This window comes from Hippichthys cyanospilos, chromosome 4 (assembly GCF_059441005.1).
Source record: "Hippichthys cyanospilos isolate Australia breed blue-spotted pipefish chromosome 4, RoL_Hcya_1.0, whole genome shotgun sequence".
NCBI lineage: Eukaryota > Metazoa > Chordata > Actinopteri > Syngnathiformes > Syngnathidae > Hippichthys > Hippichthys cyanospilos.
Window position 1 is genome coordinate 25,705,492 of NC_142372.1, and position 15,963 is coordinate 25,721,454.

The window sequence follows — 15,963 nt, forward strand, 5'->3', positions numbered from 1 at the left end:
TCGATGTATCAGAGATTCTTGTTTTAGCAGATCCTGAAATTTGTCGCTGATGGTGATTCCCAAATTTAATACACAGGAAAAACCATGATTCTTTTCTTAGAGATATGGGTTTATTAAATCTCTAGAAATGCTGCAAGATGCAAAATTCTCTCTTTTGGGATAACATTACAGATAATTGAGATGCTAAACAAATTCACTATTCAAGGAAATAGGATTTATTAGATAATGAAATTTTCACCAGTTTTGTCAAAATATTTGTTAAAATTAGTAATTTCAGCCCAATACTGTGTTAAGAAACAACCTTAACTTTAAAACGGGAATAATGGCAAGCATAGCATCTACGGGTTTATGGATTAAGCACAAAATGACTTTTCAGAGTTAGGCGACTGAAGGATAAAAACAATTGAAGTTGATTGGTCTGCATATCTATCTTTTTAGGAGGTGGCTGCAGAGTTTGGAACGGACTTGTGCTGCAATGAGGATAAAAAAGGAGTGACTCCTGGCCGAGATGACAGCCCAAGTGACTGGAGGGAAACAGAGCTTTGTCCTGGAGGAGAACATAAATCTGCTGAAGATGATGCTCTTGGTAGGAACTGAATGGTTATACATTTTGAAGCTTCTCACCCTATCGTCAATTTGGCCGTTTGTATCTGAGATTTTGCATAGAAGAGAGACAGCAATATAGTTCAGGCCTTTCTTTCAATTTTGATGATTATAAAGTAATTTCATGCTAGATGCCCATGCGGGTATTTCATTTCATTTATGTTGGACCAACCCCTTGAGATGAACCATCTCATTTCCAATACACAAACTACAACAAAACATAAACAATACATATGTGCCCACAGTTACCCACTCTCCCCCATCCAAACACATACAGACATAATTCTCCACAATATAATGTATGTCAATCTAACGGAACTAAAATCATACAAGAGTAAAAAGGGGGGAAAATGAGTTGACAATTCAGGCACACACAGGCTGTAATATTCAATTGTGTCTTGTGAAACAGGAGCAGGTGCACAATAGGTTAATATAAATTCAAATTGACTTTAATGAATAAAAGGAGTTAACAATCTAATTCAGTCTGTCAGACTATTCCAATCCAATGGATCTTTGCATCAGAAGGCACGTCGACCGATTTCTTACGTATGGGAACATTTAATGAAAGAGTTATTTTAGGTATCACAGGTCCAAGAGGTATTTTGGTCCTTTTTGGCTCCCACAATGATGCAAAAGAGTTCCACACACAGACCATATACCAAATAAGGGTTGACAGAGCCAATTTTGAATTTGATGAAGCTAGATGTATTTGTCGATTGCACTAGTGTAACACAAAGTCTCTAGTTTCAGGTCAATCGGAGCACGAATTTGGTTGCTATGGCCTTCTGAATTTCAATTTGTTTGGGGGGGGCAAATATGGACATGCACCCTTCAATTGAAACCATAAATCTCATGAACTACAGGGTCAAGCTTGAAAAATTTGGTGTTCTTGGAAAGGGAATTCAGCAAGAATTGACATATATTTTAGTAACTTGACAGTGATCAATAATTTTACCTTGAAATTGACATGGTGACTGAGGGACATGGTCAAACACCTTCTCCAAGTCCACAAAACACATGTAGACTGGATGGGTGAACGCCCATGCACCCTTGAGGGTCCTGCTGAAAGTGTAGAGCTGGTCCATTGCTTCACTGTTAGGACCTAAACCACACTGCTACTCCTAAATCTGAGGTTCGACATCCTGACGGACCCTCCTTTCCATTATCCCTGAATAAACTTTACCTGGGAGGCTGAGGAATGCGATCCCTCTTGAGTTGGAACACACCCTCGAGTCCTCGTTCTTCAAATGAAGGACCACCACCCCAGTCTGCCAATCCAGAGGCGCTGTCCTGGATGTACACGCGATGTTGCAGAGGTGTGTCACCCAGGGCAGCCCTACAACATCCAGACCCTTTAGGAACTTCAAGCGTATCTCATCCACCCATGGGGCCTTTCAACCAAGGAGTTTTTTGACCACCTTTTGCCCCAGAGATGCCATACTCTGAAATTCTGTTGGAGGTGGCAGTTGAAACGCCTGCCAACAGGGCACTGTGCCAGACGTTCCCAGCAGACCATCACAATACGTTTGGGTCTGCCAGGTCTGACCAGCATCTACAGGTAAGATCGGGCCTAAAAAAATCCAGCCCAACCCGACCCAGGCCCGCGGCATTAAAGCCCGACCCGAGCCCGACCAATTAACTTGATTTGCAGGCCCAAGCCCAAAGCAAACCCGAAATCTCATATTTTATTTGTGAGGACTCGGGAGGAGGTGATTTATGATAACAAATTAAAGCCTTTTGTAACGAAATCTTAGTTTAACAAGACTGTATAAACATTTACATCTTTTATATTTCTGTGTCTGCAGAGGTTAGATTGACCAACAATTTTCCATCATTGATGGATTTTTTTTTTAAGAGTTGACGGGGAACATTTTAAGAGCGCGGCGTTCACGTGTGCAGAGCACGCTCTGGCTCTGCGGCTCATATAGTAGTTAAATAGCAATTACCTTACAGCGCCGTCTCTGTTTTATCCCAAATAATTTATTTTATAACAAGTATTCCTGTTGTGAGATGGCTTACTCGCATATGAATATTCCTCTGAGCCACCATAGTGAGTGTCTGGGCTACGAGATGACGTCAGAAAGAGAGTTATGCGCAGCGGTGTTTATGTTAGCTTTTGCTACTGCTGTACCGTCCCGAGAACCAGCAATAAAGCCAATAAGGTGAAACCCAGGTCTGGTTAATTCACGCAACAATTCCTTAGTTTAGTATCCACATTCAGAACATCGTTTTAGGATACGTTTTTATAAGCATATATTTATTTTAAAAAAGTCAGCGAGATAGAAACCAGGCGACCCAACCTGAACGTAATGAGTGACATTTTGCTCCTGACAAAATGTCAGGAACAAGCCCTGGGCTTGGGCTTAAATTCTTACCTCTACCGGCATCCTCCCCCACCATCAGAGCGAATACAACACCAGGTCGATATCAGTTGACAGTTCAGCCACTCTCTTCACTCGAGTGTCCAAAACATGCGGCCATAAATCTGATTATACAAGCACAAAGTCGATAATCGAACTCCGGCCTAAGGTGTCCTGGTGCCAAGTGCATATGTGGACCGGACACCCTTTTTTTTTAACATGGTGTACGTTATGTACAAGCCGTGACGAGCACAAAGCACTGCTCGGGTTCAGATCGAGGGGACTGTTATTCCCAATCATGCCCCTCTAGGCCTCACTCATTGCCCACGTGAGCATTGAAGTATCCCAGCAGAATGAAGGGAGGCCCTGGAGGGAGTGCTCTCCAGCGAATCCTCCAAGGACTCCAAAACGGGTGGGAACTCTGAACTGCTATTTGGTGCATAAGCACAAACCACTGCCAGGATCCGTCCTTCTACCTGGAGGCGGAGAGTGGCTACCTTCTCATCCACTGGGGTAAACTACACTTTACAGGTGCTGAGGCGGAAGGCAATAAGTATGCCCACAGTGGAAGAGAGCCCAACTCCTCTCGAGAGGACTGGTATCAGAGCCCAAGTTGTGTGTGAACACACTCCTCATTTCTCCCAAGTGTGTGTGCTCACCTGGAGTTGTTTACTGTATTTGGGTCATGCTAGTTCTTTTCAGTTGAATCAGGTGTTTGTACCAGCGAACTTTCATAGGCAATGGTTTGTCTGCCATGTTAAGTAAAGAAAGAAGGTAAACAACTTCCGGAAAGTACGTGCAGACACAGCGCGAAGGGGCGTGGTTGCCGAAATGAAGCATAAACCAAGACTTAGACTTGCATTTGCCCCCTGATGGTAGGATGGCTTGATTTGACATGTACAATAGCTGGCTTTTTAAATGTTAATGTCGCCGAGGATCATCGTAATTAATCGTGGCAGCCAGTATCGTATCGTGATTAAAATTCGATTAATTGTGCAGCCCTACCTTGAATGAATAGGGTGGTGTTTGTATGCTTGTTCCGTTTTCCCCACGGAAAGGGTTGACCACGGTGTGCTTGGAATTACTCAACTCTTCAATGTTTCCGTTTTTTTGTTTCTTTCTTTTTATTTTGATGCATGAAAGGATGAAAGAGGCAGGTGAAACTGCAGCAGCAGTAGGAATAGGAGTATGTATAAGTACATGTACAAGACAACAATAATAATGATACATTCTACTTAATATATTGGTCTGTTGACAACTCAAAAAGAAGGTTGTGTAGCGTCACATAACCAACTACATTTGCCAGAATGCTTGCCGCTCCAGGGAGCAATTTGACAGCCAGGCAAAACTTAGGATAAATTAGTGAAAAACTAAACCAAAGAAGCGATCAAAGTGTGCGGCACACATCAAATCACACTAAACAATCAATGTACTTTTACATGTCGCTACGGCGTCCTTGCATGTACCGAACAAGTGTTGCACATCACTACGGCATCCTTGTGCGTACCGAATAAATGTAACAACACGAACGTGAACACTAAAGTAAAGTTGCTTCACAGTCCGTAAACCAACGCAAATCAATACAACCGAAACATGCGAATAAGGTCCAGATTACAAGGAAAGAAAGAAATGTGTTACCAGTTGACTCACACCGGGTTGAAACGCCGTTGACGTGTCTTGGCGGCACAGATGACAACGATGTTTAATCATGACATCTTCTGACTCATATTTAAAGGGTTGCCTTTTATTTATCTATTATTTTTTTTTCTTTCTTTAAGAAAACACAACACCTCCCACATAAGTTCCTGATTTAACATCCAAGGAACATACCACAACAACAACCCTCAAAGAGTAATTTCGGTGTACACATTTTTTTTCCCCCACCAAGTCCCCATAGTCCACTGTCCAAATGTCTAGCACAACCGCTTTAGCAGCTGTATTGCTTGCTTCCTAAGAATGTGGTGTATGACGCAAGTTATTGTCTTCTCGTGTTTGTGCAAAGTGACAAGCATGGTGGTAGCGTTCGGCTTACACCAACCAGCTTCTTGCGTGTGCAGTATAATAGGCATGGTGGCAGCGTTCGGCGTACACCCACCAGCCAGTAAATGTGCGTTGTGAATAAATCACAATCATCAATTACATTCTCAATCATGAGACCCAGGAACTTATTTATGGCGGCTGAGGAGGAGGACTTTGCTCATCCACAGGAAGAAGGGCCATCAATCTTCTCACATCTCGTCTGATGACTAACACAGGCAGTGAAGAGATCCTCCTTTTCTGACTGCTTGTTTGGGAATACTTTTATGATCCTGCCCAGACGAAACTGACCCCTCAGCGCGTTTGGGTCTGCAATCCAGACAAGGTCACCCACCTTGACATTCCTCTCTGACCGGTGCCACTTTAGAATGAACAGATTTGGGCCTGTGAGTTCTCTCCATTTGGCCCAAAACTGATCCACCTCGATTTGGATGGCCCTGAGTCTGTGCCAGGGATGAGACTCTAGGTCAAGACTACAGGTGTCTCCTTCAAGCAATGCTCGTCCTTGTATGAGGGTGTTAGGTGTAAGGTACTCAACTGAATCTTCCTGTTCTTGAGCTCTGGCATCTATAGGCCGTTCATCCGTCAGGTTGGCTGCTTGGTAGAACAACGTTTGGAGCTCTCCCCACGTAAGGGACCCTATAGTTCCAACAAGGCTCATGAGTGCTTTCTTCAACAGCTTTACAGAGGCATGGCAGCTTCGTTCCTATGGGGTGCATCGGCAGGATGGAACTCGCACTTCCATTCTGTGCCGTTTTGTGATGTTATATCTCCCATGGACAAAGCCTGAAGGCTAACCAGATGTTTGTAAAGCTGTTGCAGTGCCGACTTTGTGCCAACAAAGTTTGTTCCTTTATCTGACCATAGTTTAATTGGATGCCCCCTCTGAGCGACAAAGCGGGAGTATGCTTGGAGGAAACTTTCAGTAGACTGATGGTCAGTGATGTCTGCATACAGCTCTTGAGGTCATGCAGCAGAATACAATACCCCAGATCTTCTTTCTTGTCCTTCTTTTGACTGAGTCTTTTACTTCGAAGGGACCAAACGAAGGGTCCTGAAGACTTCGCAGGCAATCAACCAGCATGCGTTCCATCAGAACAGGTGGTGCAAGAGCCCAAAAGTGGCTTTGACTGAGGTGACCTTTTCTGCCCAGAAGTAGCCTTTGAGGATGCTTTGATGGTCTTTGTAGCTGTGCCCTTTACAGTGAACCACCTTCCACGAGGCTCTCATCCAGCTGGTCCAATTACTCTTAACACTGCCTCCTGCTTCTGTAAGAAAAACAGCAGAGAGTCGAAGTGATTGTTTGGATTGATGTCATCCATCATGACATCATAACGATAATCCATCGTTAGAAATTATGTTGCAAAAACTTAGCCTGTTCATAGTATAGAATAGCATAGAATAAGTTCCACTGTTGACCATGCTTTTCAGTGGACAAACATCAAGCATGAAATCAAAGGAACTGTTCTGAGACACAAATCTAGGAATGGAAACAAAAACAAAAAATCTGCTGCTTTGAATGGTCCCAAAAATCACAGTGGCCTATGGTAGAGTGGCCAGATGAAAGTCACTCCTTAGTAAAGGGATCATAGCAGTCCACCTGGAATTTGCCAAAAGACACCTGAATGACTGACAGACTATGAGAAACAAAATTCTCTCATCCGATGAGACAAAGATTGTACTCTTTGGCATTCCAGGTTTTGGACCATTACCTAATGACCAGTAGTTGGGCATTATTGCTTTAAATTAGATTCAAGTTCTGATTGCTTATTATTTTCATAAGATATAACATTGCGGTTGCTGTAAGAGTGTTTGATTTTGTGTGTGTGTGTGTTGTTTTTTTTTTTTCTATTTCAGGGAAGGAGGTTGTATTACTTATGCAGGCCTTGAATTCCCTAGCCACACCTGAAGAAAAATTGGCTGCTCTGTGCAAAAAATATGCAGACTGGGTAAGATTGCTATTGAGGATGAAAATGTCTTAATGACTTGTCTGAAGAACTGTTAACCATTCTTAACTCATGTTAAGAGTATCCGAATCTCATGTCTATGAATGGATTCTGAGCAGGAAAACAATTAAACAATGTTTAGTATTGTTGTAAAACGCTTGCATATACTTTGTCCAAACCCATGAACAACATGGAAAATACAAAAGATCACACACTATAATTTTAAAATCATCATAAACTGGATTTATGTACATAGTTTGTCACAGAACAGCTATATCTTGTAATAATTTTCAAAAAATAATTGCAAATAATTTTCAAAATGAAACCTTTACTGACCCAAAACTTTGTGCAGAGTTGAGCTAACTTGTTACTGTAACCATAATTGAAATATGTAGTACCTGGCTGAATAATAGAATGCTTTTTTTTTTTATATATATAGTTACTTTTGATTTTTGTATTGTGCTTTCAGTTGGAGGAGAGCCGTAGCATGCAGAAGCATCTGAAAGCCCTGCAAAAAACGCAGTCTCAAATCGTAAAAGAGAAGATCCACCTGCAAGGCGAACACAGCAGAGCTATACTGGCTCGCAGCAAATTGGAGAGCCTCTGTCGGGAGCTCCAAAGACACAACAAGACTTTGAAGGTTTACAGCAGACTGCAGTAATATATTCCAAACATTGATTATTGCTAGTCAACCAATATGGCTGAAAAGTCTATCATCATGATAAAATTTTCAGCCATATTGACCTGCTAAATATTGTTTCATACTAGTCCATCAATATTTGAGTATTTTTTTTCTTCATGAATGTATTTATTTACAGTTCAAATTGAAAGACCTGGCAAAAATTCTGAATTATTTTTAAATATAAAGTGTAACCTTTAAAGTGACACTTTGTAAGATTTAGCTATGGATAGCAGGAGGATGAGTGTTTATTGCTGTGTTTACCATAATGCCCCTAATGCTCCCACGGGCGCAAGTTAAAAAAGACACATACTCCCAGGAAGTATGTGTAATTTAGGGGCATTATGGTAAAAAACACTCCTGTCCTTAGCTATAACAGACATGCCCACCTCCGGAGAAGTGCCCCCCCAATGTAATTAATTTAATGATAACTAAACATCCGATTATATTTAACCCTTTGGGGCTTGTGAAAAACATAGTACACATTTATTTTTCTTCCAAAAAAATGGCACTGCTTTTGAGGTGTTATAACTATATATACGTGTGTGTGTATATATATATATATATATATATATATATAAGTCGCAACCCACTACATTTTAGAGGAAAACCAATTTTGTACATACACAAGCCGCACCTGCATACAAGCCACATGTGCCCACATTAAAACATGTAAACATATTTACAAAGAAAGACGGTACACAGAGAGAGTTTTCAAAGTTTTAATAATATAACATAACAATAATAATATAACTTTCTTCCCAAACGGTGCCTGTGACAGGGCAGTAAAACGGTAGCAACATGGTAGCAACACGCTAGCAACATGGTAGCAACACGCTAGCAACATGGTAGCAACACGCTAGCGGCATGGTAGCAACACGCTAGTAACACAGTATAACAGGTCTGGTAAAACAGGTCTGGTAAAAGAACATACTGGTAAAAATCACGGCAAGCCGTCTTCATCTTCCTCTTTTGAACTGAAGCCTGTGACAGGGCAGTAAAACGGTAGCAACATGGTAGCAACACGCTAGCAACATGGTAGCAACACGCTAGCAGCATGGTAGCAACACGCTAGTAACACAGTATAACAGGTCTGGTAAAACAGGTCTGGTAAAAGAACATACTGGTAAAAATCAGGGTAAGCCGTCTTCATCTTCCTCCTTTGAACTGAAGCCATCAAAGTCATCTTCCTCAGTGTCGGAATGAAACTGTTATATAGATGTTGTCACACACTCCCTGGTCATCCAATTCTCCCATTCAACACGGAGCGCCACTTTAAATGCACGATTCACACTAATGTCAAGCGGCTGCAAATACTTCGTTGTGCCCCCAGGAATCACTGCTGGAATGGAGTTTGTCCTGCGTCATATGCCTTTCTTTTTGCATTTTCCATGATGAGGGTATGTTCACGCTAATTTAATTTATGCACAAGACAGGAAGTTGCAGTCTTCCTCGACGCATATATTCCACCGGTCTTAATCTTACCTTTTCTACTCGAGCGCCCCTAGTTGCCGTTAGAAAAATTACATAAATTGGCCGCATCACTGAATAAGCCGCAGGGTTGAAAGTTTTGGAAAAAAGTAGCTGCTTATAGTCCGGAATTTACGGTATATATATCAATATGAAGTTTGATATCTATACAAATAACGACAGGGTAGTAGGAACAAAAGGATGCCAAGTCTTTTAATAGAAATAAAAGTTTTCAGCCTACAGAGGGCTCAATTGTGTAGACACCCTAAAATAAGAGTGAATTGAAGATGTAGCAGGCTGGTCCATTTTTTCCCAAACTTAATTTCTGCAGCTCAAAATGCTTATCAGTATCTTGTGTGGCCCCCATGAACTTGAATGCATGCTTGACAATGTCGCGGCATGCTCCTAATGAGACGACGGATGGTGTCTTGTAGCATTTCCTCCTAGAACTATGTGAGGGCATCCCTGAGCTGTTGTACAGTCTGAGGAGCAACCTGGCAGTGCCTAATGGCCCGAAACATAATGTCCCAGAGATGTTCTATTGGGTTTAAGTCAAGAGATCGTGAAGGGCATTCAATTGTTTTAATTCCTTCATCCGCCAGGTACTGCCTGCATACTCTTGCCACGTGAGGCCGGGCATTGTCGTGCATTAGGAGGAAACCAGGACCTACTGCACCAGTGTAGGGTCTGACAATGGGTTCAAGGATTTCATCTCAATCCCTTATGGCAGTCAGAACACCATTTCCTATACAGTAGATGTCATTTTGTCCCTCCTTGGATATGCCTCCCCAAACCTGTGATGTTGAACGACGTTGCAGGCAGCATAACGTTCTCCTTGTCTTCTCCAGACTCTTTCATGTGTATCCCAGGTGCTCAGGGTGAACCTGCACTTGTCGGTGAAAAGTACAGGGCGCCAGTGGCGGACTTGCCAGTTCTGGTGTTGTGTAAAACCAGTTTTGAGGGTTTTCTAATTGTTGCCACTGAACTGCACCTGTTGTTAATTCCATGAACACCAAACCAGCTGAAATTCATAAACCAGGCCCTCAGCCGTTTAACTAACCAGAAAATTATCAGACATGTTTAATTCAATTCATGCCAGGCCCAATAAAAAAAGTGTTCTCTTAATTTTTGTGTGCAGTGTGTATATATATATATATATATATATATAAGTCAAGCCTACATTTTCTTTCTCCTTGAGCCGGTCTATTAAAATACTTTCAGGTATTATTGGAGGACCTGATCTCTTGTGGCATCTTCTAGTGGGCTGGCTCACTTCCGTTGTGAAAAGGACAACCTGCAGCATTTTCATCTTGCAGTTGTTTTTCTCTTGGAGTATTTTGTTTTTGCAGTTTTCTGAAATTTGTTATTACTTCTATTTCCCTTGTGGCCCGGCTCACTTGCGTTTTGGGAAAGTCACAGTCGTTTTTCACTTGGTGTATGTTTCTGTTTTTGAAATTGTTCTGAGATTTGTAGTTTTCCTGTTTGTTTTTGTGAATGCAGCATGTAATACAACCTGCAGCCTGTTATATATATATATATATATATATATATATATATATATATATATATGCATTTTTTGTTTACAGTTGTTAATTTACAATGAGTGGTTCGTGAACTGATATATGGGGGACAACTGCTCTCAAGGTAGTTTTGTTGCAGCCGTAGCTGCAAGTCACTCTATCGAGGTCCTCCAAAACCTGTGGGAAATGGCATTCATTGTGCTTTGATTTCTGGATGCCAGGTGAGAAGTGAGGTGTGTGTCTAATGGACTATCTGGGGTCTCATAGCAACAGGGACAAACAAGCCATTAACCAGACAACCTTTGGGAGTAAGATTTATAACATTTGCTTGCTTCAACAAAGATTTCATCTTACTTTCCCCCTCTCACACTCAGGTTCCTTGACTAAGGGTTAAAAAAACAAGACAAGGCCTCAGGTTTGGTATTTTGGGACCACAACCTGGAAGACACGACAAAATCAAGTCTGTCAAAAAATATTTGCCGGTTTACGTTGAGACTTAATGTCAGTCTTCTGCAAAGGTCTCGGTGGAGGTGGACACGTTTTGCTCTTCTTCTCCCTAGCCTTGTCTCCACTGCTCTCTGCACTTTGTTGCGTGCTGTCCTTGTCTTTTTAGCTACCATTGTGGCTTCTTGCAATATTTCTTGTGAGGTAGGCAGTAAGGATGTTTTGGCAAGTCTTGAACTTGTGGCTAGGGTGACTGATAGATGTGGGCCTGCTGCAGTTAATGCTCGGCCGGTGTGTTCTTTTCGGGGCTTGCATTGTGGACATGGAAGTATTCGCTGACACCCGCCTTTGGCGAGTGCTTCCGTGTTTTGCAGGATCTGCTTTGAGATTTGGGGCTTGAATGGACGGATGCTCTCAGGACTCGCCCCGCCGGGCGCACCTCATCTGGCCTCCTAAACACTGCCTGGACTGTCTGCGCTGATTAGGCGTTTTTCCCCTCCTCCGCCCTGCTTGTGGTGTTGTGTTTTTCTGGGACGTCTGGGATCCATTCCTTGACAAGGGGTTCTATTATGTTCTCGGTGGTATATTTTGAGTTTGTGTTGGTTTTCTGGTATTTTCTGTTCTGGACTTTTGGGGGGCTTTGATTTTGTCTTTTCACATTTGCGTTTTTTTTGTTCTTGTTTCTGTTTGCCTTGTAAGTGTCTTAGTAGTGTGATTGCATCCACCTGTCCACGTTCTCCTGCTACTTTTATATAGGCCAATTATCTCCCTGTTCCAGTTATGTCGTTCCCAGTTTCTTTTCATTTCTTTTCGGTCATTATTGATGTCAATGTTGCTGTCAGTTCCTCATTTTTCTTCATCAAATTTTAAATCTTTGAGCACAACTAGCCTATTTGCTTCCCTGCCTTTGGGTCCACACCCTCACACCTCTCCCCACCATGCTGCCTCAGATTAGTTCCATGTCCATGGCCCAAAAAAGTACAGACATTTCCTCCTTCACATGGTTCTTGTTATGGGAACATCAAATTGCAGCCAACTATTTTGATCTGAGATTTACAGTTTTTTAAATGATTTAATACCAGTGTGATAAGCTTTGATTATTGAGTATAAGGTACAAAGACTGGTTCAAAAGGGTGAGTTTGTCAAAAGTCTTGGGCTTTTCTTGGGTGATGCAGCATTGCAGTTGTGTGGATTATGTTGCCATATTCAAGCTTCCATAAAATAAGCTTTTCACTTGATGTGTTCGTGTAGTAACAAAAAAAACAAAATTTGGATCTATGTACAAAACTGACTATGAATTTGAGTTCTTTTGACAAGTGGGCAATGTGATATTTGAAATTTACATTTTTATCCAAGCAGATGTCAAGATATTATTTATTCACCAACTCAATTACTGTACTACTCTATTAAAGCTGTAACTAAGGCAAGTTGAATGTGGTGTGGTGGTTGAGGAACATAATTTTAGTTTTGTTCATGTTGAGGACATGAAATGCTGCAGAGATAAAATCATCTTGAAGATTAGCAAAAGCTGACTCCAGAGAATTTGCATAAGTGTACAGAAAGGTGTAATCAACATACATATGATATGAGTTGAATTTAAGATCATCACAGATATTATTATGGATTTAAAAATACCAACAGTCCTAATCCTGATCCTTGCACGACCCATTTGCTTATTTTTTTGGATCGGCTATTACTGTGCCCGTACTAACTGACTGGACACATTCGGTTAAATAACTTGAACCACATTACTGGGCGATAAATGAAGCCAATATTTTGATAGATTTTAAGGAGGTGATTGTGATACTGTATCAACAGCTTAGCAAGAGATCTTGTGTCGTTCGCTCTACATTTACCATCTTAATATTAAATTCTTGCCCAGGCCTAAATATTCCGTTACAATAAATAATGAATGACACTTTGTTGTGCTGTATTAATGTAATCATCTAAAATTAACCACAGGACTCTTCCCTCCACTTGTTCCCACTCACTTTGTTTTCTAAAAGGAGGAGAATGCCCAGCGATCCAGGGAGTATGAGGAAGAGCGCAAGGAAGCCATGCTTCACTTCCAGATGACTTTAAATGATATAGAAGCCCAGATCCAACAACACAGCTCGCATAACACTAAACTGAGGCAGGAGAACACAGAACTTGCTGAAAAGATCAAAAAGCTCATTGAGCAGTATGAGCTCAGAGAAGAGGTAAGACGCAAGTGCGGCATTGCTGTGAAATGTAATGGCACGCGTAAGCAACTTCACTCAAAGATTGCTCTTGAGTATAAGTCGAGGACTTTATTGTAAAATATGATTTCAAAAATATTTACTTGAATTGTCTGCATAGAGTTCTAATTAGTTTACAAACCTGGTAAAATTTATGATTTCTTGTCCATTTTTCAGAGAATATGAATAATAACATGAAAGCTTTTTGCGGTAATTAGGTACTTATTGTTTTTCTCTGTATTATTATTATTATTATTATTATTAAGGCCCAAGCAGTGATAGCTGCTCTACTAAGATGTACAAAAGTCCCTTCCAGCCATACGCTAGGATGTGCAGAATATGAAATACGGATTTTTGAATGTCCATTTTTGGACATTTGCAGTGCTACTACTTTTCCCAACTTAAACCAACATGGTTACTCCGATCAGTCCCAGTAACTCCTCTATTCCAAATTCTTGCCATCACATCAAGTCTCCATCAACATCAACACACCGCAATAAAAGAATCAGATTCAATTACTGATTAAGGACGCTAAGACGCCAGTCGTCTGTTATGCTGTCCTTATATGATGTGGCACAAATTGCTGCTAACATGAGAATGCGTAAGATGTAGGGCTGCATGATTTTGTCCAAAATAATAATCACGATTCTTTTGGTCAAAATTGAAATAACGATTATTAATTATGTTATGATTATTCGATCAAACATGTCTATTTGTTGAATACTGCGACTGCTGTGACCTAAAACTCCTGGCGAGCACGCACAATGGGTAGAGATGAGGAGTCTGTAAAAAAAAAAAAAAAAAACCTTCGAAGAATTCCGATTGTTTGACTCTACTAGGATTCTCTAACTCTGCTATAGAGTAGTGGTGTTTGTATGCTTAATGAAGTCTTAATGTTGCGTTTGCCCCCTGGTGGTAGGATGACAAAGTGCTTGACCTGACAAGGCTATTTAAATGTTAAAATCGCAGAGGATCAGCTTAATTAATCGTGGCAGCCAATATCATGATCACGATTAAAATTGGATTAATTGTTCAGCCCTATGTGTTAAAATGCACTCAGGCATTGCTAACCCAAATAAAAAAAAGCCATCGATATATTCTTCTACTTTCGCTGTTCCCCTTCAAGAGTCACCACAGAAAATCAACTGCCACCATCTAAGCCTCTCTTGCTGCATCCTCCTCTCTCACTCCAACTACTTTCATTGTCGTCTTTTACCACATCTACTGTATAAACCTTCTCTTTGGTCTTCCTCCTGATCTCCTGCCTTGGAATTTAAAATTCAGCATCTTTCTACCTATTCATTCCCCCTTACATCTCATCTCTGGACATTTCTGAACCATCTTAGTGTGGCCTCACTGACTCTATCTCCCAAAACGCTAACGTACTATCCCTCTGATGTACTCATTCCTGACCCTATCCATCTTTGTCACTCCCAAAGAGAACCTCAGCATCTTCATCTCTGCTACCTCCAGCTCTGCCTCCTGTCTTTTCCTCAATGGCACTGTACCCAGGCCAAACAACATCACTGGTCTCATCACAGTCTTGTACACCTTTCTTTATATTTTAGCTGGAACTCTTTTTATCACGCATCACATGTGACACTTCTCTCCACCCGTGACAGCCTGCCTGCACATGCTTCCTCACCTCTTATCCACCCTCTCCATTGCTCTACTGTTGACCCTGAATACTTAAAATTCTCCGCCTTCTTTATCTCTTTTCTTTGTATCTTCACTCTTCCACTTGGGTCCCTTTCATTCACACACATATACTCCGTCTTGGTGCAGCTAACCTTCATTCCTCTCTTTTCCAGGGCCAACCCTCACCACTAGCTTTTCTTCGACCTTTTGCCTACTCTCGCTACAGATCACAACGTAATCTGCAAACATCATTGTTCATGGAAATTCCTGTCTAACCGTCTGCCAGTCCATCAACATTTCAGAAATGGCTTAGAGCTGATCTCTGATGCAATTCCACCTTCACCCTGAACTCTTCTGTCACACCTGCAGCACATCTCACCACTGTCTTACTATCCTCATACATGTCCTGCACTGGTCTAACATACTTCTCTGCCACTCCAGACTTCCTCATACAATACCAGAGTTCATCACTAGGCACTCTTTCATAAATGTTCTCGAGATCTACGAAGATACAACGCAGCTCCCTCTGACCTTCTGTGTATTTTCCTATCACCATCCTCAAAGCAAATACTACATCTGTACTGCTCCTTTTTGGCATGAAGCCATACTGCTGCTCACAAATGCTTTCTTCTGCCCTTAATGTAGCCTATTAACCATTAATAGCTTTAATAATAACAATACTTGTTTGTAATGTCGTGATATTATTGTTTAATAAACATGTTACTTAATTTACCTGGGATTAACCTAAAAAAAAAAAAAGACCACAAAAATAAAAAATACAAAAAAGTCTCCCCAAATTAAGTAAACGATTCATTAAACTGCTCAGCAAAAAACTAAATATTTTGAACCCTGTATGGTTTTTACACAATAAACTTGCTTGGATGATTACATTTTCTTGCTTCTTCAAATGCAGTGTTGTCTTTCCTTCCAATGATTTTTTTTTTTACCTCTAAAGAATAATAGTTTAGCACATCCATCGGTGGATAATAGCATGCTTTAGTTTCTGCATTATTCTATTGTCTTAAAGTGACAATATGAAGATTTAGA

The 15,963-nt window shown here is 41.1% G+C and overlaps 1 protein-coding gene across 2 annotated transcripts in view; it reads left to right on the forward strand.

Annotated features, from left to right (window-relative positions):
• Nucleotides 1–15,963, forward strand: part of LOC148425164 (alpha-taxilin-like) — a 43,261-nt gene that overhangs the window by 6,592 nt on the left and 20,706 nt on the right. For both annotated transcript variants that reach the window (XM_088413394.1, XM_088413395.1), the window contains exons 4-7: nt 439–586; nt 6,858–6,949; nt 7,416–7,586; nt 13,066–13,260. In XM_088413394.1, coding sequence (XP_088269520.1) covers nt 439–586; nt 6,858–6,949; nt 7,416–7,586; nt 13,066–13,260 — 606 coding nt within the window. The remainder of the gene's footprint in view (nt 1–438; nt 587–6,857; nt 6,950–7,415; nt 7,587–13,065; nt 13,261–15,963) is intronic.